At 44.4% G+C, this 27462-nt stretch overlaps 1 protein-coding gene across 2 annotated transcripts in view; it reads left to right on the plus strand.

Moving 5' to 3' along the window:
• LOC141047808 (cytochrome P450 2K1-like) overlaps positions 1–27462 on the plus strand; it is a 53893-nt gene that overhangs the window by 11350 nt on the left and 15081 nt on the right. The window contains exons 2-6 of one of the 2 annotated variants that reach the window (XM_073543126.1): positions 2639–6526; positions 12537–12699; positions 25263–25412; positions 25738–25898; positions 27227–27400. In XM_073543126.1, the coding sequence (XP_073399227.1) occupies positions 6332–6526; positions 12537–12699; positions 25263–25412; positions 25738–25898; positions 27227–27400 (843 nt within the window). In that variant the 5' untranslated portion in view covers positions 2639–6331. The remainder of the gene's footprint in view (positions 1–2638; positions 6527–12536; positions 12700–25262; positions 25413–25737; positions 25899–27226; positions 27401–27462) is intronic. The other variant, XM_073543127.1, reaches the window with a different exon arrangement.

Below are 27462 nucleotides of genomic sequence, written 5' to 3' on the forward strand. Positions count from 1 at the left end.
AGCATGTAGCATGTATGTAGTATGTATGTAGTATGTAGCATGTATGCAGCATGTATGTAGTATGTATGTAGCATGTATTTATGTAGTATGTATGTAATTTTTTTTTTTTTTTTTTTACATTCAACACATTAGCCGGATGATGGGACTACTACTGTCCCATCATTGGCAAATGTGTCAATCACCGTCATGGTAGCAGGCATCGCCCGATGGGACTTGTAGTCCCATCGGACGATGCCTGCACAGACCCCCGGAGCCTGCACAGCCCCCCGGCAGGCCGGCACAGACCACCGGAGCCTGCACAGACCCCCGGGGAGTCAGCACAGCCCCCCGGCAGGCCGGCACAGACCCCCGGGGAGTCGGCACAGACACCCGGCAGGCCAGCACAGCCCCCCGGCAGGCCGGCACCGACCCCCGGAAGGCCCGTACAGACCCTCGAAAGGCTGTACGTGGGAAAAAAAGGGTATTTCTAATTCCGATACCGGAAGTCCCATAGACTTGAATGGGACTTCCGGTATCGGAATCAGCGATACCGATACTTTTTTTTAAGATCGGCCGATCCATTCCGATCCGATATTTTCAAGTATCGGCTGGTATCGCTCAACTCTACTCGTGAGCATGCCCAGTAGGAGAACAGAGGGACTTAGTCTCTGGAGAGATTTGCTGCAGAGCAATCTCCTTTGCTGTAGATAAACAGTAGGAGACCACAGAATGTGAGGCTCTGGATTCCTGCAGAGCAGATGCAGAGACCCGACGCCTAACAACAATATAGTCAATTTTTTCGCCAAAAAAATGAAAATGTGGTCAAGTGCCGCAGCTAGCTATATATTTAGCAACGGACTGCAAAGCCCTAATCCCCGTCTAGAGACTGTATTCAGCCATTATCTCTGCTTCTGCAACTCTCTGTCCCTCCCTAGGTTAAATGCAGATTGTATCTTATACAAACAGCAAAGCACAAAATTAGCCCTTGCAAAGACTGTTAGTATGATGGTTCAGCTTCAGCACCAGTATCAACCCTACAGGACTCTGATTCGTTAAACCGTGCACACACGTCTGGACAAGCACTCTTTCCATCCAATAACAATTGTCACAGAACTGTGCAATGGCATCAGTGTGCCAGGCCTGGTGGCGACTATCCTTTAATAAGCCTTGATGATGTTACGTGGCTGGCCAATCACAGTAATGTCACCACCACTACCAAGATGGCTACAGCATTAAATTGATGAGCACGCAATCCCTGCATGCTTATTGGCTGTGTAACAGGCACCAAACATGCGGGGCTGAGATTCAAGTTTGAAATTGAGCACCGGCTAATGTTCGCTGAGTGACGAGCACATCCGAGCACCCAGATACTCAAGTCATATCCAAGTATCACCGCGCATGTTTGTTCATCCCTAATAGTAACCCGAAACTTATCAGAGAGCACAACACGTTATTAATGTAGGCATGTATCACAAAATCTTACAAGTTATGGATTGTTACATGTGTTCAGGATCAGAGAGAATAACAGCACAAGAATATATCACCATGACCATCATCAGTACAGAAACACATCACCAGAATCACTTCAAGTACAGAAGTACATCATCAAAACCTCCAACAGTACAAAAACACAACTTGACAACCCTCATCACAACAGAAATACATCACCAGAACCACCAACAGGATATGGTACATTAATTGTATTGTCAGGTCAGACCCTTGTAGAATGGAGGACCAGGCTGCGAATGCTGCTGAAGAGCCGGTTCCAGAACTTTTGGGGCCAACCTTCGGTTGCAGGGAGAAGCATATTAAGGACGAGACCCATGACCAGCAGGGAGGGGGCGTGGAGAGTCCAGAGAGTATAAAGAGGTTTGTGTGGGAAGAGAGAGGGGCTTCTTGCCGGAGGGATTAGTGAGGGAGGACCTGCGCTGCTCCATGAGCAGAAACAGGCCACGCAGCAGAGATAAGGGTCAGGGGCAGTAAGGACCCAGGGAGCGTCAGCGAGCGCGCAGGTCAGAGTATGCCGAGCGGGAGTTTGTTGAGAAAAGCTCCCGGCCACAGACCACAGATCCAGGACAGCTGCGTGAGAGACTTACTGGTATCGGTGGACACGCAGAGAAGCGCGTGCTAGGCAGAGCATTGCAGCGCGGGCATCCGGGTGTCGGCTGGCACACAGAGGAGCGCACTCCGAGCAGAGCCGTGCAGAGCAGCCATTCAGGTGACGGCAGCTGCTGAGAGAGACACGTGCCACGTGGAACTTTGCGGAGAGCTTTATTCTTTTGCTCCGCAATTTAATGGACTAGGGGCTCAGCGGGAAAACCCGGTGACCACCCACTGCCACCAGAAGCAAGACCATGTGTTCGGCGGGGAAGCCTGCAGATGCAGTGTCGGACTCCGCTGGCAGTACGTCCTTCATTGGACAGCCAGCGACTAAAGGATAAAGTCACGATAAGTTGTATTTGATAGGAAGACTGTTGTGTGGTATCACAATGACACTGTTTTCACCTGATTTTCCCCCTTCCTGTTATATTCCCTGTTATATCCCTGCGAGGAGTTTATTACTGTAAATTAAACCGCACTCTTGTTAACCCCTATTCTGCACCTCTGTGCTATTGCATCAGTTTAACCTGCTTAATTAACTTGGACACTTTGCTTCCAGATTCCTTACCGAGAAGGATTGGTACTACTTGAAAAAAGTTTTATGGTTATGGACTGTCATGCTTGCCACTCAGTGGCCATTAACCGAGCAGGGTCGGATCTACACAAGGAAGAAGACATCGGGACCAGCATTCAGTCTGATGTTTCATAATGTTTTATAGAGTTTTATAATGTCTTATCTCTGCACTACCTCTTCTTTTAAGGTCTGACATGGTCGGAGAAAAAACATAATTAAAGTGTAGGAGAATATAGGAGTGGTGCAGCTGATGGTCTACTCCCTGACACTCTAAAGGGTGAAATGTATTGATGCTCATGTATGTTATAAAAGGGTAACACTCACAGGGGCTGCAGTTAGCTTAGACAGGATTAACTTTAATGGCCGGCCCTGTTTGCGAGTGGGGAACTGAGAGTTAGTGTCAAGGGCAGGAAGTGACAGGGCCAGTGAGAGATGAGCAATGACAAGTAATAGGAGCAAGTCATAGGCTGCTAGGGACAGCATGAGCCTAGAACCTCAGGGCAGTGGATTGTAAGAGAACCCCCCTATGTACAAGTCCCCTTGTCAGCCTGGGAACCTCAAGTTAGACGTCGGTGTCCGGGTGCACACTCCTGCGAAGCTGCAGTAGAAATTGGACTCAAACTATAAGAGGCAGAGTGAGATGGAATTCAGATATATGCTAGAAGAAGAGAGGATCCTCTAAGACTAGAGAAAATGGTAAGGCTACGTGCACACGCTGCGGATTGGTCTGCGGATTTGTATCTGCGGAACCGCAGGTAAAATGATCTGCGGATTGGCCTGTGGTTTTGCCCTGCAGTTTATCACCTCTACAATGGAAGAGATGGTAAACCGCAGCAGAATCCGCAGTAAAGAAGTGACATGTCATTTCTTTCTGCGGATTTAAAACTGCAGCTTTTCCGCAGTTAAAAATCAGCAGCATGTGCACAGCAGATTGTAAATCACCTAGATTTACATGCTACTGTACACTGTCTGCAGAACTGCTGCAGATCCGCTGCAGCCAAAACCGCAGCGGATCCGCAGCAAAAACCGCAGCGTGTGCACATAGCCTAAAAGGGATTTTCTACCTATAGTGAAAACCAGGGTTGAAGTTGTGTTTGGAAAATGTGTGAAAGGTGACAATCCCTTGGGCCTTATCCTCTACACCTGCCTTTAAATTTACAGGACGTTTGGTAAAAATGAAGGCATCAAATAAAAAAAAACACGATCCGATGTGTCAAAAAGTAGTAATAAAGTGCCAAGCTAAAAGGACATACATAAGGTTCAGTACCATGTAATAGAAGAAGAAAGAAAAAAATGTACCCCAGAACCAATAATAATAAAAAGTACAAAATTTTATTTACCAAAAAACAACAAAAAAACAGAAAAAGTTATTAAGAAGTGGGAAACCAAAACAATGGCACCAACTACCCACCAGTGCCACCACACGTTAAACAGAGGTTGTACATAAGAATTGATGGGATAAAATACTTCACAAGGTAATACATACAAGGAAAAAAAATAAAAAATTCCTAGTGGAAAAATGTTCTCCTGAAGGAGTGTGAAGAGCTATTAAAGGAGGTCAAGATGGTACAAACATTACCTCTGGTGGGTGAGGGTGCCTGCCCCTACGCACGTTTCAGCTATTGCCTTCTTTTGTACTTTTTATTATTATTGGCTCTTGCGTACATTTTTTTCTTTCTGAACCTGCCTGTAAATATTGTAAATACTGTCAATAACCAAGTAAAAGTTTGGTTGTTTTTATGAACCTCATTTCTCCTTGATTTATTACTGCCCTGGTTCTGGAAGTGGAATTCCTGGAGTCAGAAAAGGATTGCGGCCCTGAAGTAAGTGTCATGTACCTAGCACAGAGCAGTACATCGGGACTGGGACACATGTTGTTTGTAGTATGCCAAAGCGAGTGGGAACAGAGCCTCGACCACGAATACCTTGCTTGGGCATCTTACAGGAACACAATAAAAGTATACAATTTGCCTATGGTGCCACTGCTGGGAATACAATTTTACACAAATTCAATTGAAAAAAAAATTGAGCTACCCCTAAAATACATTAACTTGATTGGTCCTCGAGAATGAGAAACTGTCCATCTAATAATGTACCGTGTTTCCCCGTAAATGGGGCACTCCCCGAAAGTAAGGCATGCTAGGGGGAGCACTGTGCCTGCTAATATAAGGCACCCCCCGAAAATAAGGCATACCTTGTTCTGTGCATGGGGCATGCAGCTGTGTCCCGTTCCCGCTGTTCCCGCTGTCCGATGCCCGCCACTGCAGCCGCGCTGTTCGCAGGAGTTAATCACAGCCTCGGAGCTGTGTGCTGATCTCCGCCCATGAGCCCTGCGCCAGTCACAGGGCAGGAACCATGGGCCAGCTGACGTCATCCATAGCCTCTGATTGTTCCTGGGCTGTGATTGGCCTAGAGCTCCTGCTCTCTGATTGGCCCAAGGCTCCTGCACCACCAAAGCACTGAAAGCTGCACCGCGGAGGAAACCAGTAAGAAAGTGAAAGTGCGTGTGTGTCTGTGTATGGGTGTGTGTGTGTGTCTGTGTAAGGGTGTGTGTGTCTGTGTATGGGTGTGTCTGTGTAAGGGTGTGTGTGTGTGTGTGTACGGTACACACATGGGAGGCTGCAGTGGGATACTGTGATAATGGGAGGCTGCAGTGGGATACCGGGATGACGGGAGTCTGCAGTGGGATGATGTGGGATGATGGAAGGCTGCAGTACTGTACTGTAGAATGACGGGGGCTGTAATGGAATGATGGGGGTGCTGTATTGGGGACTGTAAAGGGATGATGAGGGCTGCAATGGGATGATGGGAATATTTGGGGCTGCAAAATGATGATGGGGCTGCTACGGTAAAGGAACTGCTGTGGGTGATTGTTACGGTAGCGGTACAGTGTCCAGTGTCAATTCTTTTTCTTGAGAAAATAAGACACCCCCCCCCCCCGAAAATAAGACATGGTGCAACTTTCGGAGCAAAAATTAATATAAGACGGCGTCTTTTTTTCGGGGAAACAGGGTAGATGAGGGGGATCCTCAAATTATACTGGGCTAATTCTCTAAGTCATGTCCTACAAGGCAAAACCTGGCACAATTGTTGCGAAGGGGACCCATTTTTCCTGTGTAGACCAATGTTGGAGATGGTAATTTCTAGGCTTCGATAGATGTAATTGTCAGACTTGTCATAAAATGGAAAATCTTTTCAGTCTCTTGTCCACCAAGTTCTGTTTAGCTGATTACATTGGTAATTTATTAAAACCTTCAATACACAAAATTTAATGCAAAAAACCACAATAGTTGTAAAGTTCATCCTGCTATAACTGCAAATCAATTCGTTTGTGTCTCCAAACATTAGTATGTGAACTTTACACCATGGCACTTGTACAGCTGCAGAACAAATAAGATAAAAAATTGCAAAGGATATTCCTTTACCCCACTGTAAACATCACATTATAATACACTTGGAAATTAATTTGGATACAATACATAATGTTATGTATGTAAAAACAAGATTGTGCAATCTAAGCAAAGATTGTCTGACCAAGGTAAATGGCAGTGAGCCAATCAGATTATTATAGGCTATTTGTGCCCTAGTAACGATTAACACATGTAGGAAAAAGAAGCCCAAGTGTATAAATATAAGGACAGCAGCACAATCAGAACAGACTCCTACAAGTACTTTGCTATGGCGTTTATTGCCTACTTTTTGGCTAGAGCCGATGTGTTGGTATACTTTTCAATTTTCATTGCACTATTTATCTATTGGATAAATGGAATTAAGAAGAGCACAGCAAAGATGCCCCCTGGACCTATGCCTCTGCCTGTCATTGGAAATCTCCACCTGGTGGACCTGAATAGACCCCACGAATCTCTGATGCAGGTAGGATACTGTACTTGCTGTATAGTCAAGAAGGGTTCAACAGTATTTAGTTGGGGGCAAAGGAATTGTGGGTGGTTTCTGAATGAGACAGGTACAGTTGGATTCATGTTGGGCATTAAGGGTCTGGAGGTCTTTTTCTTGGCTGTATTATACACAAACTATTGATGTGAATGGGCACCATTTTCCCTGTGGTGGTGAGGCAGAGACAATGAATACTTACTGTCAGATTTCCCTGAAATAATAGTTTATCACTGGAGCTGTCTGGAGGTGAACAGTTTATGATAAACCAATTGTCAAGAGACCATCTAATAAAATATAGATGGTTCAAAGTCAAGAACCCCCTTGAAGAGACTTGTCATGTTCAGTGGCGCACCACCAATATCAGTAGACCACACAGCCTCTATGGGGCCCGTGAGTTGGGGAGCTTGGTGCCAGCATCGGACCCACCCCACCCAGCATCATACTTTCAACTGTATTTGCGATGACGATGCTGTTGTAAACAATGATGGGAGAGGGAGCCGTCACCTGATGCTCTCTCTCCCATCATTCCCCCCTTTGCGTCTGAGCTCTGTGACATCTCAGCACAGAGGGTTCTAATGATGTCACTTCAGCGTGCCCTCTGTAATGAGTCAGAAGGCCAGAGATTGCAGAGACCAAAGCAGCAGGGGAACTGGGAGAGGCGAGTATTTATTTTTTATGTATCGAGCGCTATGTGGGGCCTATTATACTGAATGAAGGAATGTATGGGCCCACAATAGTGTATGGAGCACTATGTGGAGCCTATTATACTGTGTGGAGCACTATGTGGGAATTATTATATTGTATGTAGCATTATGTGGTGCCTATTATACTGTATCGAGCACTTTGTAGTGCCCATTATTCTGTATGGAGAACTATGTGGTACCCATAATACTTTATGGTGAACTATGTGGTGGCCATAATACTGTATCGAGGACTATATGCGGCCCTTAATACTGTATTGAGGGCTACATGGGGCCCATAAGACACTATGGAATGCTATGTGGTGCCCATAGTACTGTATGAAGGGCTATGTGGTGCCCATAACACTGTATGAAGGACTATGTGGTGCCTATAGTACTGTATGAAAGGCTATGTGGGGCAAATAATACTGTATGAAGGGCAATGTGGGGACCTTAATAATGTATGAAGGGTTACGTGGGGCCCATAATACGGTAAGGAGGGCTATGTGGAGTCCATTATATTGTTTGAAGGGCTGTGTGGGAGCTGTTATACTGTATGTAAGCAATTATACAGTGTGAAGGTTTTTTGGGCATCCATAATACTGTGTAGGGGGCTACGTGTGGGTCAGTATTTTGTTTTTAGGGCTGGGTGAGGGCCATTATACTATTTGGTGGGCAAGAGGGGCCATTATCCAGTGTGGATTGTTGTATTGGGGCCATTATACTGTATGGAGGGCTGTGTGACGATCACCATTGAGACATCATACTGTGTGTTGGAGTCACCATATTTTATCGAGGGTCAGTAGGGTCATCATACTGTGTATGTACTGTGGAAGAATTCACTGTAAGGTATCATACTGTGTTTCAGGGGGACACTGTAGTTGGCATCATACTTTATGGAAGCAATGACCACCATGAATTAGAAAAGCCAAATCTGCCCTGATCAACTGATCACTGAACCAGATTATTTGGGGTGTGCATCCTCTTTAATAAAGTTCATTGTTGGAATCAGGGTTTTTTGTTTGGTTCTTTTTCACGACACTTTGGAAAAAACTATTTTATCAGCTCCTAGAAGCTGTGGGAAATGTAATTTGTATAGATGGCGGAGGTCTTCATTGGTAGCAGGACCCTTCCTTCTGCACAGTTGGTATGTCTTCTGCTAATAGCAGAGCTTCAAAGTTCAACTTAATGAACTTTTTCTTTCATGAGTGGCTATGTTAGTACATTTTATTGGTTAACATCTGAAAAAGTGCAAAATACGTGGACATATGAAAATATCAAAGAATAACTAAATTTGTATGCATTTTTTATATTTCGCAGGCACTTTTAATGTTTGTAGATTAGTAGGGGATTACAGTCCTGAGATCTTCTCAAAGCAGTGAAAAGTTGGCAGAGAAGTGTGCAGAGATGAAGGCAGGAATGTAAAGCTCCTGTCCGAGTGAGCACACAGAAAACAGTACGGATACATTAGAAAATGATAGGCTTTCTATTATATCCATACTCCATTTTGGGTACTCTTGTGAGCAAGAGTTGTGCACTTCTCCCTCTCGTATGGCCCACTTATCTACTGTGTTTTGAGCGATCGGTGAGGATCTCAGGATCCAGGGTCCCACCGTACAGTGTCTACAAAATATTAAAAAATGAATAAAAGTTATGAGACTCTTTAAATAGTTGATTATCAGGATCGCTGATTACAGTTTTGACTGCAACTGAACTCAGAACAAATTGGTCTAAACTCAATACTCAATGAATGTGCTGATTCATCATGAGCCGCTAAACTGAGTTTCATGAGATACAGTTTTGTAATCTACTCAATAAAGTGTGGTTTGGACTGTATTAATGAATAAATATGCATGTTGGCCAGCAGTTGTGGGTGTCTTTGTCCTTTAAACATGACTGCAAACCGTGCACTATCTTACCTATGCAGGGTGCAACTACTTTAGAGCCACACATTGTTTCTCAGGTCTACTGGTGGACACCACAGTTTCTTGTAAGACTTCCAGTTCAGGCCACTGCTTACCTCCAGCCACAGTTTCTCAAACTGTCTCTAACTGTATTACCGCTTAGCTTCCAAGCTATGGCTCCTCTCTTACTGTCTCAGAAGCCGTTTCAAAGCAGGCAGACCTATGCATTCAATTCCCTAAGGTCACCATTGAACTTCTAAGTCCAGGTTCCATCCTTAGGTCAGAGAATCACTCCAGTTAGCTTTGATCCTTCAAACACTAGCTATTTCTAACTATCTACTGTCAGGCTTACATTTTTTGCTGATCCGATCAAGTCTTTAGGCCTCTTGATCTCTAACTTTAGTGTTAAGGCAACATCCATCCTCCCAGTGAACGGACATGGAGCAAGGAGATTGAACAGGATTCTACAGGGGAACAACTGGCTACGTTGATGGTGCTGTCAGCAACATTTTGGGTTTCTTGACCATATGGAGTGAATTACCTGGATGAAGGAATCCTTGCTAGAGATGGGTTGCGAAAACAGGAAAATATATATTTGGTACATGCCTTGCTACACTATTCAATAGAGCTTTAAACTAAGGCAATATGGGATAGGAAAAACTATGCAGCTAATGATTTCTAATGAGAACCTTGCTATTAAAAGTGGAAATAAAGAACAAAGACAACAAATTCTGAATGAAAATAGAGGAGCAAGTAAAAACGACTGCAAACTAAAATGTGTCTATTCAAATGCACAGAGCATGGGAAACAAACAAGCAGAATTGGAGCTGCTAACACAGGAAGAGAGATACAATCTTATAGGCATCACTGAAACTTGGTGAGATGATGCACATGATTGGAATACAAACCTTGAAGACTACAACTTATTTATAAGAAAGAGGCTTAAAAAGGGGGAGGAGGTGTTTAATTGTAAATTAGGAAAGCATATTTCTCCACAGAGATTCAAGCTTCAGGGAATGGTAGCTCTGTGGAAACTGGGTAAGAATACAAGTAGAGAAGAACAGAAAGGACACTATTGTAGGTTTTTACTATAGGCCACCTGGACAGACTGAAGAATAGATGAACTCTTTTTACATCAGATGTCTTTGTTCTAAAAAAAAATGACATAGTGATCGTCTGAGATTTTATCTTTCCAGATATTTGTTGGAATCTCTCAGGAAAAGCAATAGGTTCAGAAAATTATTATCTTCACTCACTGACAAATTTATCTTTCAAAAGGTAGTAGAGAGAACAAGGGTATATGACATCGTGGACCTAATTCTTTTCAACAGGGAGGAAATGGTTGAGGAAGTAAAGGTGGTTTGGAATTTAAGAGGTAGCTATCATGCTATTCTCGAATTTTGAATTACAAGAGGAGGAAGACCTGCGGCTTCAAGGACTTAGACTTTAAGGTTGAACTTCATTAAGGCCGATTTTAATAAACTCAGAAAGAGGATAGGAAAGGTCCAATGGCTGGATGTCGTAAAGGTCAGAAATTTTCAATATGGATGGGAGATTTTGCTAAGTGAAATTTTCACTGCACAATCAGTAACAATCCCAAAAAGAAGGGAGAATTGGAAGTATTTAAAGAGACCAGGATCGATGAACACTAAAGTCAAACACATGCCGAAAATGAAAAAATAAATGTATATACAATGGAAAAAGTGGGTAATATCTAAAGAAGAACATAATGCTATCTGCATGGAATACAGGGCAAGCGTTAGATAAGCCACAGCCAGTAATGAAGTGAGGCTTGCAAGGGAGACCAAAAGCAATAAAAAGCAATTTTGAGGGTATGTCAAATGTAAAAGAAAAGTCAAAGATGCTATAGTACTTTTGCGGAATGAAAAGGTTGAAGTGATCAAAAATGTTGCGGAGAAGGCCCAACTTTTAAATTCTTATTTTATATTTGTGTTCTCTAAGAAAGCAAATGTATCTGATCTTCATTGTGCTATGGATGAAATAAAAGAATTTGTATAAACTTTGTATAAACAGATAGATGATAAGGGAACACAGCTAATTTAAATTAATTAAAATCTCCTGGGCCAGATGAATTACATCCCAGGGTACTCAGACTGTAAAAGGAGTTAGTGGACAATTTCAATTGATACATGTGAATTTCCTGATGAAGAAGTAACTCTGTACTTTGAAACGCGTTGAAATAAACCACCACCTTATTTTACCACACTGGGATATATGTCTCAAATCTGTCGGCAGCGCAAAATTGTCCACTAACTCCTTTTACAGTCTGATGTCTGATGGTTACTTGCTGACCCATGGATCTGCTGCCACTGACTCTCTACATTATTGAACAGTTTATTATTGAACAATTTAGTGAGATTCACATCCAATTAGAAGAGTGTTTCAAGTGGGGTACCACAAGTCTCTCTGTCCTGGCCCCAGTGTTATTCAACATTTTTTATAAATGATCTAGATAAGGGAACTGAAGGTAAACTAATCAAATTTGCAGATGATGCAAAGCTAGGAGGCATAGCTAGCACTAAAGAAGACAGAGATAGGATTCAGAATGATCTAAATAAGCTTGAACAATGGGCAGCAACTAATAGATTCAACATCTAGGCAAGTAAAATGAAAATTACATCTACAGAATGGGAGGACTAGAACTAAGCAACAGCATCTGTGAAAAGGACTTGTGCAGTCTGTGATCTATTAGTATACACATCAGTCAGCAGTGTAATACAGCAGCAAAAAAGGCAAACACACTTCTGTGATGGATTAAGACAAGCATAGAGTCTAGAAGACGTGAAGTAATTATCCACTATAAAATCACATCCATACCGCATAGTTTATCATTGTGGTTTGCCCAGATGAAGAGGTAGGATAACTTCAAAGCGCATTGACAAATAAAAATAGCATCTTGTCTCCTTTTGTATATTGGATTCTCTGCAGCGTAGTTTTACACCCACTTTCATCTCCAAGTTTGTCTATTATCTGTTTGTTAGATCTGCCGCAACCGTCATTGCTTACAAACTAACAAAGGGGTTGTGACTTTCACATCTCCCCTAGTTGAGCAAATCCAATTTTCTCTTTTTTGTAATCTGGATAAGACCCTGTTGTTCTTATTGTCATTCCAGTTTTTATCTACACACATAAGATGGTTTAGTGAATCCTGCATTGAGTTGTGGGCTGGACACGATGACCTATGATTCTATGGTGCCTTGACTGTGATCATTTCAAACTTTTTGCATATTTCTCCAGCTTTATGGTCACAACAGTAACTGTGGCTTGTTGAAAGCTTATCTTTATTAGTTCTGTTTGAGTGACATTGTGGTATACAATTTTTGTCTCTACAGAAGTACTATTCAAATGAATGTTTTATATAACTAAAAAAATTATATTTTGCAGCTTTCTGAGAAGTATGGCGAAATATATACTTTGCACTTTGGACCGAAGAAAATGGTGATACTTTCTGGATATAAGATAATGAAAGAAGCACTTGTTACACAAGCTGACGATTTTGGAGAACGAGCGATTACTCCAATCTTCTATATTTTATCTAATGAGCATGGTATTTATAGAACTATAATATTGTGCATTCTATGAATTGTAAAATTCACCATAATGAACTGTTAGGGGAGAAGAATACTTTGAGGTCCAGTTACAATAGTTGATTCTGCTAATTGAATATTCACTAACAACATCAATAAATGTCATTTATATTATTAATTGAAGAACACTTAAACATCTATGCCAACTCTTAGAGGTTGTGTAATGACTGCAGAAAGTCGTAGTGGGCGGCTAGTGTCCATAATGAATTTTACACAACACATTAGAATGAAGCTGCTTATATTTACTTGAACAAATCCAGGGGAACAAACGTTCAAACATTTTTTATCAGTCAAGTGTGAACATTAATAAGAAAGACACAAAAGAAAAAGGGAAGGGAGGGAAGCGCTCAGGTTCTGCCTTCTTCTTCATCTCCTTCTTTGGTTTCCTTTTTCTCATTCATCTTCATCATCATCATAATCATGTTCATTCTTACTACTTTTTCATTTTACTCTTTTCGTTGATTTCATCTTCCTTCTGTTCATTTTCTTTAATTATTCATCTACCTCATCATTCTCTTCATTTTTTGTTATCTTCAAGTCATCTCCTTCCTAGTTTCTTTTCCATCTCCTTCATCATCATTACCATTCAAATAATCACCATCTTCATTATTCTTGTGGCCACTGTGCAAGAAATGTGTCTGGGCCCCACTTCTTTTATGGTGACATAACTACAGATATGTAAGATATGTATATATGGCCACACACATACATGTAAATACAGTGTGTCCGTAAAGTCATGGTGCACGTTTGACCAGTCACTGGAAAGCAACAAAAAACGATAGAAATGTGAAATCTGCTCCAAATAAAAGAAAAACTCTCCCAGTTTTATACCAATTCAGTGAAGTACGATGTGGGCTCCATTTGTTGCCCAACACACATACAAATGATAATGAAGTTCTTGTCACACACGGGTAAGGATGTCCGGTGTAACAGAGTGAACAACGTCTGTGATTCTCTATTTTAAGTGATTAATGTCGTTGATACGTTCAATGTACACAGGCTGTTTCACATAACCCCAAAAGTAAAAGTCTAAGGGCGTCAGATTTGAGGATTGTGGTATAATTGTATACTTTCCTATGACTGGTCAAACGTGCACCATGACTTTATGGACACACTGTATCTTGCATTGTCTCCTGTCATGGTCACGTGTGACTGGACACACCACCTCCAGCAGGGCGAATTTAAATAATAGAACGTGCAGCCGGATACACCGCCTCCAGCAGGCGAATTTCAGTAGTTCACGTATGTCTGGTATACACCACCTCCAGCAGGGCGAATTTCAGAATGAAGGGGAAAACCAGGAAAACAATTACATTGGTGGCCCTGCGATAGGGAACGGGGACGTGGAGACCTCCTGCACTCCCCTGAGTCAGTGTCTCTACACTCATAACGATCCCTAGGCCGGTTCCGCACTGGGCGCCTATCAGGATACCTGAAATCCCTAGCTCGCCCTGAACCAATCCCTTACTAGTGAAGTGGATGGTGCAGAAACTAATCCCACCTATCATGGTTTACTGAGACTTCAGGTTAGGGTATGTAAGAGTTAACATGGAAAGCCTCTCTGTGGATCCAGGAAGGGTTCTTATAGCCTCATGGAAGAGCCATCCTCTGTTGTTTATACTCTTAGCTGAGTGCGCCTGACCCTGTTCTGCCTGTGCTTCATACCTGTCGCTGTGTGTCTGGTGCTTGATCCGGTCCCGTCACGGTTTACATCTCTTGTCTGCTGATTTGGTACTTTCTCGCCCGTCCTGTGTATGACCCTTGGCTATGTTATTGACCTTCCTCTGTACATCCCTCCAGTACCTCGCCGCCCGCCCCATGTATGACCTTATTGCTTGTTTGACTATTGGATTACTCTGAGCCACATTATTATCAGCATAACTGTTAGCGCTACTAAAGCTTGTCTGTGACCCCGCCCAGCTTCTCTGATGCGCGGTCACGTGACCGCAGGTCCTGCAGACTTCGGGCGCCTTACTACCGCTCCGTCCTCCCCGCAGGTCCTGAAGCTGGTCTATCTATACCAGCGCTGCACTCCTGGCTCTCACCACGGTGAGTAGGTACCCTTCTCTCTGGTAACCTGCCCTTGGCATCTGAGTGGCAGCGTTATCCAGCTGCCTCCTGACACCACCACTGCACTAAAACACACATTGAGGAAAGTGACAAACAGGGAAACACCACTTAGCTTTGTTCTGTTGCTAATGCTCCCAGCAACAGAGTCCGACACCTGAGTGCATCTTTTCCTCCAACTGGATCCAACACCTGAGTGCAGCTTTCCAGCAACAGAGTCACGCATCTGAGTGCAGCTTTACAGCAACAGAGTCCAGCATCTGAGTGCAGCTCTCTTCCAGCAACAGAGTCCAGCATCTGAGTGCAGCCTTCACCAGCTGCCACTCCACCAAGCTTTGCAAGAACTCCTCACTGACACCATAGCTGCCACTCCACCAAGCTTTGAAAGAACTCTTCGCTGACACCATAGCTGCCACTCCACCAAGCTTTGCAAGAACTCCACACTGACAGCATAGCTGCCACTCCTCCAATCTTTGCAAGAACTCCTCGTTGACACCATAGCTGCCACTCCAGGATTCTGACTGAGCTGCCCGGGACTCTTCTCAAGTTCCTTCCGTCACCAAGGATGGTTGGAAAAGACCAATATCACCAACAGTGAGTGAAATCACCTGCTACACCTTTATAGGCAGGACCCAAGGAATCACACCTGCTTCATTATCATGTGCAATAACACTAACCACCACCGGGGGCAAACTAGAACAAAAGACACCACTGTGTAATAACCCTAATGTCCACCGGGGGGAAAAACTAACTCTAAGCAACCAGCTCAAAGGAAAAAAGGTTACTTATTCAAAATCTGTCATATCGAACCTGGATCATGACAGTACTCTCTCTCAATGAGGGGCCTCTGGACCCTCAAGACCTCTCCTCATCAGGGAACCACCTACAGAGGGGACGCCCAGATTCAGAGTTCACCTCTGCAACTACCTGTACCTCAGGTTAATGACAAGTGGGCACCGCTGGTATTGGCAATGTATATTCTGGCGGCGTTTCACATCCCCAGAGCACTGTCCTGGGGAACGAGTTGTGTATGAGCATGTTTGGAGCTAAAACAAGCTGACAAGACTCCGCACACACTTCCACTGGATGTTATTTGGTGGACACCCATACACGCTCGTTCACACACTGGTCCGGACCAGAAGGTTTATTGCCACTCATTACTTTGTCAAATACTGTGAACTTTTACTGGAACTGACAACAGAGGCGTCCCCCTGTGTCACCATACTCACACCCCCGCTATTCACCAAGGGAAACACCACATTCCAACCCCTCCTACTACGAGGCCTGCGCCTCTCTGGGTTGGCTAATGGCAAGGGTTGAGACTTGCCCCTACTCCCTGGCAGCACCCCTGCAGCCACAACTGGAGGAGAAGGGGACGGGGGTATGGAGGAAATATACACTCCCTGGTCGCCTTCCTCCACATGACCAGGAGGGGGCGTGTTATGAATGAGTGTTGTGAGTTCATTTTCCCCTTCACCATTGAGGTCTGATGAACTCCCTCTTCTGGTGAAGGAAGTTAGTGAGGCTGATTACCAAGCACCTGAGCAGGATGATGATGACTGGGTGACGGGAAGTACTGACTGGATATAAGGCAGCCGACGCCCTTCTGCCTTGCTGGTGATCTCTCTGAGGGATTCTAGGATACCAGTCTGATTCCTGCTCCTCAAAAGCTAAGTTTTCTGTTCTACTTTTTGCATTTTTGTTTTGGTTTTGTTTTGCATTGTTTTCCTTGATTTCTGCCATTCCCTGCTGGGGTGAGCTGAATTCCTTTTTGCTCTGTCTTCAGAAAATACCTGAGTACTGATATAGTCTTTTTGAAGCCTAGCGTCTTCAGGGCTTTTTTCCCTATCAGCTGTTGGCTCTTGTTTTGATAGGGTTTTGGCGGATTACAGACAGCAGCTTTTCTATCCTGTCCTATCTAGTTAGCTTGGGCCCCATCATTTGCTCAGCCTATCTTTCTATCTGTGTGAGTGTTTTTTCATCTTGCTTCACCGTCATTATATGTTGGGGGCTGCCTATTGCTTTGGGATCTGCTCTGGTGCAGTTTAGATTTCCCTTTCTGTCTTTAGGCTATTTAGCTCTCCGGCTGTGATCGAGGGGTCTAGGGCACCGTAGGAACCCCCCACGGCTACTGCTAGTTGTTGTTGATAGGTTCAGGGGTCTGCAATCCGAAAGCTGCCAACTTCTCTGGTTTTCTGGACTGAGCTAGTATTTCTGTTTTTGCCTCCTACGGTGACTCATTCATAACAAATGAGTCACCGAAGGAGGAAAAAACAAAAATACAAGCTAAGTCCAGAAAACCGGAGAGGTTGGTAGCTATCGGATTGCAGACCCAAGATCCTATCCACAACAACTAACAGTAGCCGTGGGGGGTTCCTACGATGCCCTAGACCCCTCGATCACAGCCGGAGAACTAAATAGGCCTAAAGAAAGAAAGGGGAAATCTAAACTGCCCCAGAGCAGACCCCAAAGCAATAGGCAGCCCCCAACATATAATGACGGTGAAGCAAGATGAAAACACTAACACAGATAGAAAGATAGGTTGAGCAAACGATGGGGCCCAAGCTAACTAAAAAGGACAGGATAGAAAAGCTGCTGTCTGCAATCCGCAAAAAACCCTACCAAAAAATGTCCCAACGGTCTGATAGGAAAAACAGGCCCTGAAGTCGCTAGGACTTCAAAATGACTATATCAGCACTCAGGTAAATTCTGAAGACAGAGCAAAGAGACAAACTGATCAGAGACAAAAATGGAACTCAGCACACCCCCGACCGGGGATGGCTGAACTCCAAAAAACAAGGAAAACAAAACAAAACTAATAAGTTCAATAGCAGAGCAAAAACTTATCTTTGGGAAGCAGGAATCAGACTGGTCTCCAAGAATCCAGCAGAGAAATCACCAGCGACTCAGAAGGGCGTCGGCTGCCTTATATCCAGTCAGCAGTTCCTGTTACCCAGTCATCATCTACCAGATCAGGTGTTTGGTAATCAGCCTCACTACCTTCCTTCACCAGAAGAGGGAGTTCATCAGACATCGACGGTGAAGGGGAAAATGAACTCACAACAGGGGTGGCTTCTTTGGTGGTATGGAAGGTTTGGCGTGAGTCACGCGGACTATATCACAAATCTGCCCACCACAGGGAAGTACCCCTTCATCTCGGGGAATACCAGGCAGCACCATGGGGACACCCACTCCTCCCACCTGCCTGGGTGCGTCTGCATGCATGAGCAAGTCCCGCTCACCAGCAGGGACTCTGGGGGCTTCTTTGCCAGAGCCGCAATTTGATTTTCTGGTTTAGCCAGAGGGAAGGCCCCAGACCCTGATAACTGCTGCTGGAACCGCTTCAACACACCATGCAGCTCCTCACTCACCTCAGTGAGGCCCAGCAGCAATTACTCACCGGCCTGAACCTGGCCAAAGGCCTACCAGAAAAAAAAGTAGGGTGGGTGATATTGTCATGGTCACGTGTGACTGGACACACCGCCTCCAGCAGGGCGAATTTATATGACATGCGTGACCCTGGATACACCGCCTCCAGCAGGGTGAATTTAAATAATAGAACGTGCAGCCGGATACACCGCCTCCAGCAGGCGAATTTCAGTAGTACCCATATGTCTGGATACACTGCCTCCAGCAGGGCGAATTTCAGAATAAAGAGGAAAACCAGGAAAACAATTACAATGGTGGCCCTGCGATAGGGAACGGGGACGTGGAGACCTTCTGCACTCCCCTGAGTCAGTGTCTCTACACTCCTAACGATCCCTAGGCCGGTTCAGCACCGGGCACCAATCAGGATACCTGGAATCCCTAGCTCGCCCTGAACCAATCCCTTACTAGTGAAGTGGAAGGTGCAGAAACTAATCCCACCACTGCACTAAAACACACATTGAGGAAAGTGACAAACAGGGAAACACCACTTAGCTTTGCTCTGTTGCTAAGGCTCCAAGCAACAGAGTCCGACACCTGAGTGCATCTTTTCCTCCAACCGGATCCAACACCTGAGTGCAGCTTTCCAGCAACAGAGTCCAGCATCTGAGTGCAGCTCTCTTCCAGCAACAGAGTCCAATATCTGAGTCCAGCTCTCTTCCAGCAACAGAGTCCAGCATCTGAGTGCAGCCTTCACCATAGCTGCCACTCCACCAAGCTTTGCAAGAACTCCTCGCTGACACCATAGCTGCCACTCCACCAAGCTTTGCAAGAACTCCACACTGACACCATAGCTGCCACTCCTCCAAGCTTTGCAAGAACTCCTCGCTGACACCATAGCTGCCACTCCAGGATTCTGACTGAGCTGCCCGGGACTCTTCTCAAGTTCCTTCCTTCACCAAGGATGGTTGGAAAAGACCAATATCACCAACAGTGAGTGAAACCACCTGCTACACCTTTGTAGGCAGGACCCAAGGTTTCACATCTGCTTCATTATCATGTGCAATAACACTAACCACCACCGGGGGCAAACTAGAACAAAACACACCACTGTGTAATAACCCTAATGGCCACCGGGGACAAAACTAACTCTAAGCAACCAGCTCAAAGGAAAAAAAAGTTTACTTATTCAAAACCTGTCATATCCAACCTGGATCATGACATCTCCTTTATTATAAGCTGAGTTTTTAAGCACATTTTTTGTGTGCTGAAAATGCCCCTTTCGGCTTATACACGAGTCATTGTCACAGAAAGACAGCGGGGGAGGGGGAGCACGGAGCATTGGGTGACAGAGGCAGGAAGCGGCAGCTGCGGCTAAAGTCTGTGCCCACTGCTAAAGAGAAATGAATATTCACTGCACTGGCAGTGAATATTCATTTCTCTTATAGCGTGCCCAGTTGCAGCCACAGCCGCCGTCTTCCAGCAGCAGCTAGGCTAACATGGGTATCCACTCATTAAAGTAATGAATATTCACCCCTCTCCACTCCCATAGGCGTGGAGTGAATATTCATTGCCTTAATGAGCAGGGACATGTGATCACTCGCCTGGAAGAGCTGTTGGCACCAGAGCAAGATGCAGCGAGGGCGCGCAGGGAAGGTAAGTAGGATTTTTTTTTATAGTAACCATGCATCCAAGGACAGGGACGGGATGCATGCATACAAGGACAGAGACGGGAAGCCATGCATACAAAGACGGAGACGGGGAGCCATGCATACAAGGATGGGGCCGGGGAGACCTGCATACAAGGACAGGGATGGGGAGCCACGCATACAAGGACAGGGATGGGGAGCCATGCATATGGGGACAGGGATACCTGCGTACAAGGATGGGGACAGGGAGCCATGCATGCAAGGACAGGGATGGGGAGCCATCCATACAAGGACAGGGATGGGGAGCAATCCATACAAGGACAGGGATGGGTAGCCATGCATACAAGGACAGGGATGGGGAGCCATGCTTACAAGTACAGGGATGGGGAGCTATACATACCAGGTTAGAGATGAGGCTACAATGCATACCCGGCTTATACTCGAGTCAATAAGTTTTCCCAGTTTTTCATGGCAAAATTAGATGCCTCGGCTTATACTCGGGTCGACTTATACTCAAGTATATACGGTATGTATATTGCCATCTCTTATTACACAGTGCCCTCTCTTGTTATGTACGCCTCTGTCCCTTACATATTGGATTATATAGAGCCCTGTCTTTCTTACATACCGTCCTCTCTTGTTACACATATAATGCAATGACGGCTGATGTACCACTGTAAAGCTTCTTTTCTAATGGAGGAGCTGATGGACTGGTCGTCTGGTCACCGGCTGCTCCATCAGCAGTCATTTTATATCTATGAGAGATGACTATGTAATAAAAGAGGGAGCTGTGAATAACAAGAATACACTATGTAAGAGACAGTACTGTACTCTACAGCAAAGGAAGCTATATAATAAGGAACGGCACCATATATAACTAGAGAGGAAGGTACGTAATAACAGACAGTGTTGTACATAATAAAAGAGGAAACTATGTAACTAAGGACAGCGCTATACATAAGTGAGTACACTATATACAAAGGAACTGTGCTATACATAAGTGAGTACACTCAATACTAAGGGACTGTGTTATACATAATAAGTGAGTACACTATATACTAAAAGACTGTGTTATACATAATAAGTGAGTACACTTTATACTAAGGGACTGTGCTATATATAATAAGTGAGTACACTATACCTCTCCAGCCGCAAAGGACATTGCTCAGCAAACTCGTCGGACCCGGCGCTCTGCCCAGACTGGCTCCGTGGGTTTGCTTGCTGCTGCCACCTCTGGCACAGCTATGGCAATGCATGCTGCTCGGCAGCGAGATTCTCCAGGGACTAAGTCCCCTTATCGGGCCACTGAGCATGCCCGTGGAGTGATCTCCCATTGGAGATTGAAGGTCACGTGCTCAGGTCCTGCTCGTGTTCGGATTGGCCCATCCGAGAAGCTAGGAAGGTCCCGGACGCTCGCGGCTATAAAAGGCTCGCATGGCCGCTCTGCCATGCGCTAGGATAGACTGTATTTTCAGACTATGAGGAGTGAGTGATGTATGCATGTATGAATGTCTCTGGTGAATGACTCATTAAGAAACCCCTACCCTTGGTACTCATGTGTTGTGCAGCCTAGCCTGCTAGCGCCCAGGCTTAGGCGTAGGTAGGTCAGAGTTTGAGTCAGGCATTAGTCCTCACCAGTGACTCGGCATGCCTCAGTGCACGTGCTCCACACTCCTTAGCCAGCGTCTATAGCGGCTCTCGCGGCAGCGACGCCGCACGCTCAGTGGGCCTAGAGGGACTCTATCCCTGTGTCCTTGGGGTAGAGTTCTGTGGCCGTACACTGTGCGCTCTTTTGGCTGGGCTCTATGAGCTAAACAGGCCCCGGCATTTATGTTCAGCGGTCGTGCGGCTCTGTGAATTAACAGAGTTCGCTCTTGTTCACATTGGGTGACGTAACTCACGTGTGACTGTTTTCACACCATTTAATTCTTCCGCCAGTATCTAGCAGCAGTGTACCACATCTGCACGGTGGACCCCGGGCTGCGAACGCACCTACTACTATTTTATAATTTGGTGCGTTCCGCCAGCCCTAACAGCTACATTCCTGTATCCGTGTGCAGTGTCGGTGTGCTGTGCACTTTTACAGACGCATTGAGCATGCCCTATGCTGATCCTCCAAATCGGATCAGAACAAAACATTCTTAGATCTGTGATTTTCATCTATGTTGAATGGACCTATAAAACTGAGTCTATGTACAGTCAGATAAAAAAATCTGGAAGCACACGGACATTTCATACAAATATGAGAATGTAGAATAAGTGATATTACAGATAACATTATTATTCCAAGTCGCACAGAACAGATACAGAATAATATCTACATCCAGGCATCTGATTAGAGCCGCTTTCTCCTGTTTCTTCTCCATTTGGTCAGACCTTCATGTCGACATCTCCCAGCCATGACTCGTCTTGTCACAATGATCATCGCAGCCCTGAAATTAACAAGGTCACATATATTGTACATATACTTGTGTCTCTCCCCTCAATACAGATATGTACCCCAACATTAAAAATATAAAGTGTTAAACAGCACTGTGTCCCCAATTAACTTTAATCCCTGCCACCCAATAATATTAATTATTGTGTCTGTGACTCTATTCAATTACCTGTAAGGCTATGTGCACATGGAATATATGCAAGGTTTTACAGTACAGGAAAAGAGATTGAGATCCCTGAAGTCTCATGTACACGCTGCTTATTTTTTCCTTGCAGATTTGCAGAAAATTTAAATCTGCATAATGTCAATTCTTGCAGCGTATTTCACCCATACTATTAGGGGAAAAAAACATAACAAAAGCATGGTAAAAACACTGGCAAAAAATAAATGTATTTAGCGCAGCGTCCTTCCTGCCAACACATCAGGATATGCAGCAGAATTTTCTCCTGCAAATCTTGAACGGGTGCACATAGCCTTAGTCCCTGTCCTGTGCCCCCCATTCGTTATAAGTCCTTTATATTATCATAACAAATTTGTGGGTGGGAGAAGACATTATCAGGTACTGAGCATTCTCTGCCACCTCCCATTTTATAACAAGTCCCTGAAAGAGTCTTCTCTCACCCTTCAGTTCATTATAAAAAGTCCTATGCACCTTATCACCTCCTCTCCCCAATACATTTTAAGTCCCTGACAGCATCACAATGAATTGTGAGATGGGGGAGAACGCTCTCAGAGGCTTAACAGCCTCCTCCACCAACCAATTCATTCCACATCCATATCTTATATCTTATGTCCTTCTCCCCGCCACCTTTTCATAAGTCCAGTATAAGTCCCCCTTATTCCCATCCCAATCCCCCCAATATTGCCCGCTCCACCACCTCCATCACTGTCCTCTCCACCCCCCCAATCATTGTTCTCCCCCACCACCTCCATCATTGCACTCTCCAACATCCCATTGTTCTCCCCAAATCCCATCATTGTCCTCTCCCCATCCCCATAATTTCAATCTCCACCACCCCATTATTGCCTCCCCATCACCCCCATCATTTCCTCTCCACCACCCCAATCATTGTTCTCCCCCACCATTCCCATAATTGCCCTCCCCACCATCCCATCATTATCCTCTCCATCACCTCCATCATTGCCTTCTCCCCTACCACCCCATCAAAGCCCTTTCCACCACCTCTCTCAATGCCTTCTCCCCCACCACCACCATCATTGCCCTCTCCAGCACCCCAATCATTGTTCTTCCCCACCACTTTCATCATCATCCTCTCCCCACCCCATCATTGTTCTCCCCACTACCCCATCATTGTCCTTTCCACCACCTCCATCATTGCCTTCTCCTGCAGCACCCTCATCATTGCCCTTTCCACCTCCATCATTGCCTTCTCCCCCACCACCCCTATCATTGCCCTTTCCACCACCATCATTGCCTTCTCCCCCACCACCCCATCATTGCCCTTTCCACCACCTCTGCCATTGCCTTCTCGCCCACCACCCCATCATTGCCCTTTCTACCACCACCATCATTGCCTTCTCCCTCAGCACCCCATCATTGCTCTTTCCACCACCATCATTGCCTTCTCCCCCACCACCCCATCATTGCTCTTTCCTTCACCTACATCACTGCATGTTCCTCATCCACCCTATCATTGCCCATTAAACCACCTCCATCATTGCCTCCTCCCTCACCACCCCTATCATTGCCTCCCCCCACCACCAACATTGCCCTCTTCACCACCTCCATCATCTCCTCTCCTACCAACCCAATCTTTGTTCTCTCCCACCACTCCCATAATTTTCCCTCCATCACCCCATCATTGTCCTTTTCATCACCTCCATCATTGATTTCTCCTGTACCACCCCATCAATGCTCTTTCCACCACCTCTATCATTGCCTTCTCCCCCACCACCCCATCATTGCCTATTCAACCACATCCATCATTGCCTCCTCCTTCACCACCCCCATCATTGCCCTCTCCTCCACCTACACACACACACACACACACACACACTCACCCTCACCTCTGCACACATACACAGAGTTAGAGCATCACTCACCTCTCTGCACACCCGGCAGCTGCAGCGCACACACACTCACAGACAGCACTATTCAACTATATGCACTCATGCATATACTTACACACACACTCACTCACACAGAGCACCACTCACGTCTTGGCATGGTGCCCACAGCCGCAGCATCACCGTCGCTGACAGCCTCCTCTCTCTGGCACAGCGTCGTGAATGATGATGTTATCCAGCCACGCGACTGTGACAGGAAGTGCGGGCGGGAAGCAGGACGGATCCCTGCACCTCCGCTCTGCTGCCATTTTCTCCTATAGGCAGCGGAGCTGCAGGGATTGCTCCCTTCTCACCGCACATGAGGGCAATCTGGCCAGGGCCCCCCCCAGAGCCTCGGGGCTGGAGAAACGGTCCAGATTGCCCTCATTATTAGCCCCCCTCCAGGGGCCCCCTTCCACCTCCGGGCCCCGATGCAGCCGCACTAGCTGCACATGCGGTATGTCTGCCCATGCTTCCTTCACCTTTTTCTTCTCCATCTTTATCATTATCATCTTCATTTTACTTTTCTTCTTCCATTTCTTCTTCCTCATTCATCAGCTTCTTCTCCTACTTTTTTTTCTTCATCTTTACATAATTTTCTTAATTCTTTATTTTCCTGTTTTGTTTCCTCATCTTTCGATTTCTTTTTTTTTTGTAACCATCACATTTTTCTTTTTTTTATTCTCTTCTTCTTTCTTCTTAATTTTGCATAATTTTCTTCTTTCTAATTATTAGTTTAATTATTATTGTGTATGGCAACTTCAATTGTCAATTTATGTGCGTTTTCTTATTTGTGCTTTTCTTTTTAATGCAGTTTTTATGTCACAGAATTAAACTACTTCATCTTACTAAAGAAACCACTTGCTGGATTGCTATTTTCTATTCAGTATGATTAATTAATACTTACCAAAGTTTTTCATATTTAACTATATTTTAGGTATAATATTTGCTAATGGAGAAACATGGAAATCCATGAGGAGATTCACGATATCAACACTTCGAGACTTTGGAATGGGGAAGAAAAGTGTGGAAGCCAGAATTCAAGATGAATTAATGCCCCTTATAGAAAGTTTTAGATCTCACAATGGTAAGATACATCATTCACATTTATGGCACAGCTTTCATATACTCTTAACTTCTTGTTTGTCGCTTTCTACAACCCGGTCTACAGAATCCACATTGTCAATCTGCAACATAGTTAAACTACAATGTTATTCAGAGGGGTTTTGCAAATCCACATTCACATATAGTAGAGGTTACGCCACAGTGTTGTTTTAGTGATCTACTGTCATTACTCAAGGTAGTTTTAACCTAGGGTTACAAATGACCTTTAACATTGAGTCATTTTGTAATATTATTTAGGTTTTTTATTCAAATTTTATTTTATTGTATATATATTTGTATTATTTTAGGAAAACCATTCGATACTCACATGCTGATAAACAGTGCAGTTTCCAATGTAATTTGCTCTATTATCTTTGGGAAAAGGTTTGAGTATGATGACCCAACGTTTCAAAAATTAATCAAAATGTTAGATGAAAATGCCAAACTGGCCGGTTCACCCGCAGTGCTGGTAAGAAAACCTTCAGATATCTAACCTTTTTAGTGAATTCTCAGAAGAGTAGTTTCAGGGTCACCTTTAGGACTAATTGTAGTGCAATCATGAACTCAGGCAAATGGACCCAAACTTATCTCTTCGTTCTCACCCAATATCCTCCAGTTGTTTCATTTATGAAATAAAAGTGTCCTGTATAATAGATGATGATGCACAAACCTAGAGCCCTAAAATGTTTCCTTACAATTCATGTATAATATCCAATTAGTATTCTGTTTCCCCTTTCTAAAATTTAATGGTTTACTGTACTGGAGCAGACCAGTCCTTCTCAGACACTCACCAGATATATACAGTTGGTACAAGATGAACATAATAGGGAGTTTATGGGAACTGGCCACTTTGCCCATTGGGGCGTAAAAATACCGTAATATTCTACAGCGCTCCTCAGAGACCGCAATTTCTCTTATCAGTTCTTGTTCCCAATAAGGGTCACAACCTAAATCTGTTTCTCATTCACATACACACTAGGACCAATGAGCCTACCCGTATGTTTTTTAGAGTATGGAAAGAAAGTAGAAACCCTAGAGCAGTGTTTCTCAACTCCAGTCCTCAAGACCCACCAACAGGTCAAGTTTTCAGGATATCCTTAGCATTGCACAGATGATTTCAACACCTGCTCAATCATTAATTCCATCACCTGTGCAATACTAAGGAAATCCTGAAAACATGACCTGTTGGTGGGTCTTGAGGACTGGAGTTGAGAAACACTGCCCTAGAGGAAACTCAGGCAAACCTACAAGGAGAACATACCAACTTAGGTCCCATTTACAAAAGCTTTGCATATATGTTTTGTGTTTTTTTTATTTGCTTGTTTTATTTGCAGATAGAACACATACCTATTATAGTCTATGACCTTTATCACATACCCAAAGTTATATCTGATTTTGATCCAATTTGCGAATAAAACACATCCATTTCAGTGAATTTGTGCACTGTCCATTTTTAACTGACTAATAATGGTAGAAACTTAGGAAACCTGAATCTGTTCTTTTTTTCTCTTATGAGAAAAATGGACAACACACATGAATGGTTAAAAAAAACATCCACAAGGACCAAAAATGGAATACAAATTGGATCCGCTACACTGACAAAACTTATGTAGAAAAAAAAAAACTGAACGGGGTCCATTTCAGAGAATACACTTGGCTGGGTTCTATCCTAGGCTCCTACTGATGTAGGTTGGAGCACCGCTGACTGGCCGAGCAGCTTCCATTATGCACCGTTATTGAACTGGTCTGTACTTTTTGTTGCAAGAAAATCTAAAGAGGAATTGTTGATTTCCACAGCTGTATAACTATTATCCCTTCCTCGGACCACTCCTTGGTCTACATAAGAAAGTACAGCAGAACATACAAGATCTGAAGAATTTTATTTCCTATTGTTCGATGAATCGACGATCGGATTTTGATGCAAATGACATCACAGGATTTATCGATGCATATCTTCTGAAACAGGAACAGGTGCGTTAATATATTACCTTCATTTTCATTCATGTAGTCAAAAGGGTGTGATAAGAATTATT

The sequence above is a fragment of the Dendrobates tinctorius genome, unplaced genomic scaffold (assembly GCF_039654945.1).
Source record: "Dendrobates tinctorius isolate UK_male_01 unplaced genomic scaffold, ASM3965494v1 ptg000129l, whole genome shotgun sequence".
NCBI lineage: Eukaryota > Metazoa > Chordata > Amphibia > Anura > Dendrobatidae > Dendrobates > Dendrobates tinctorius.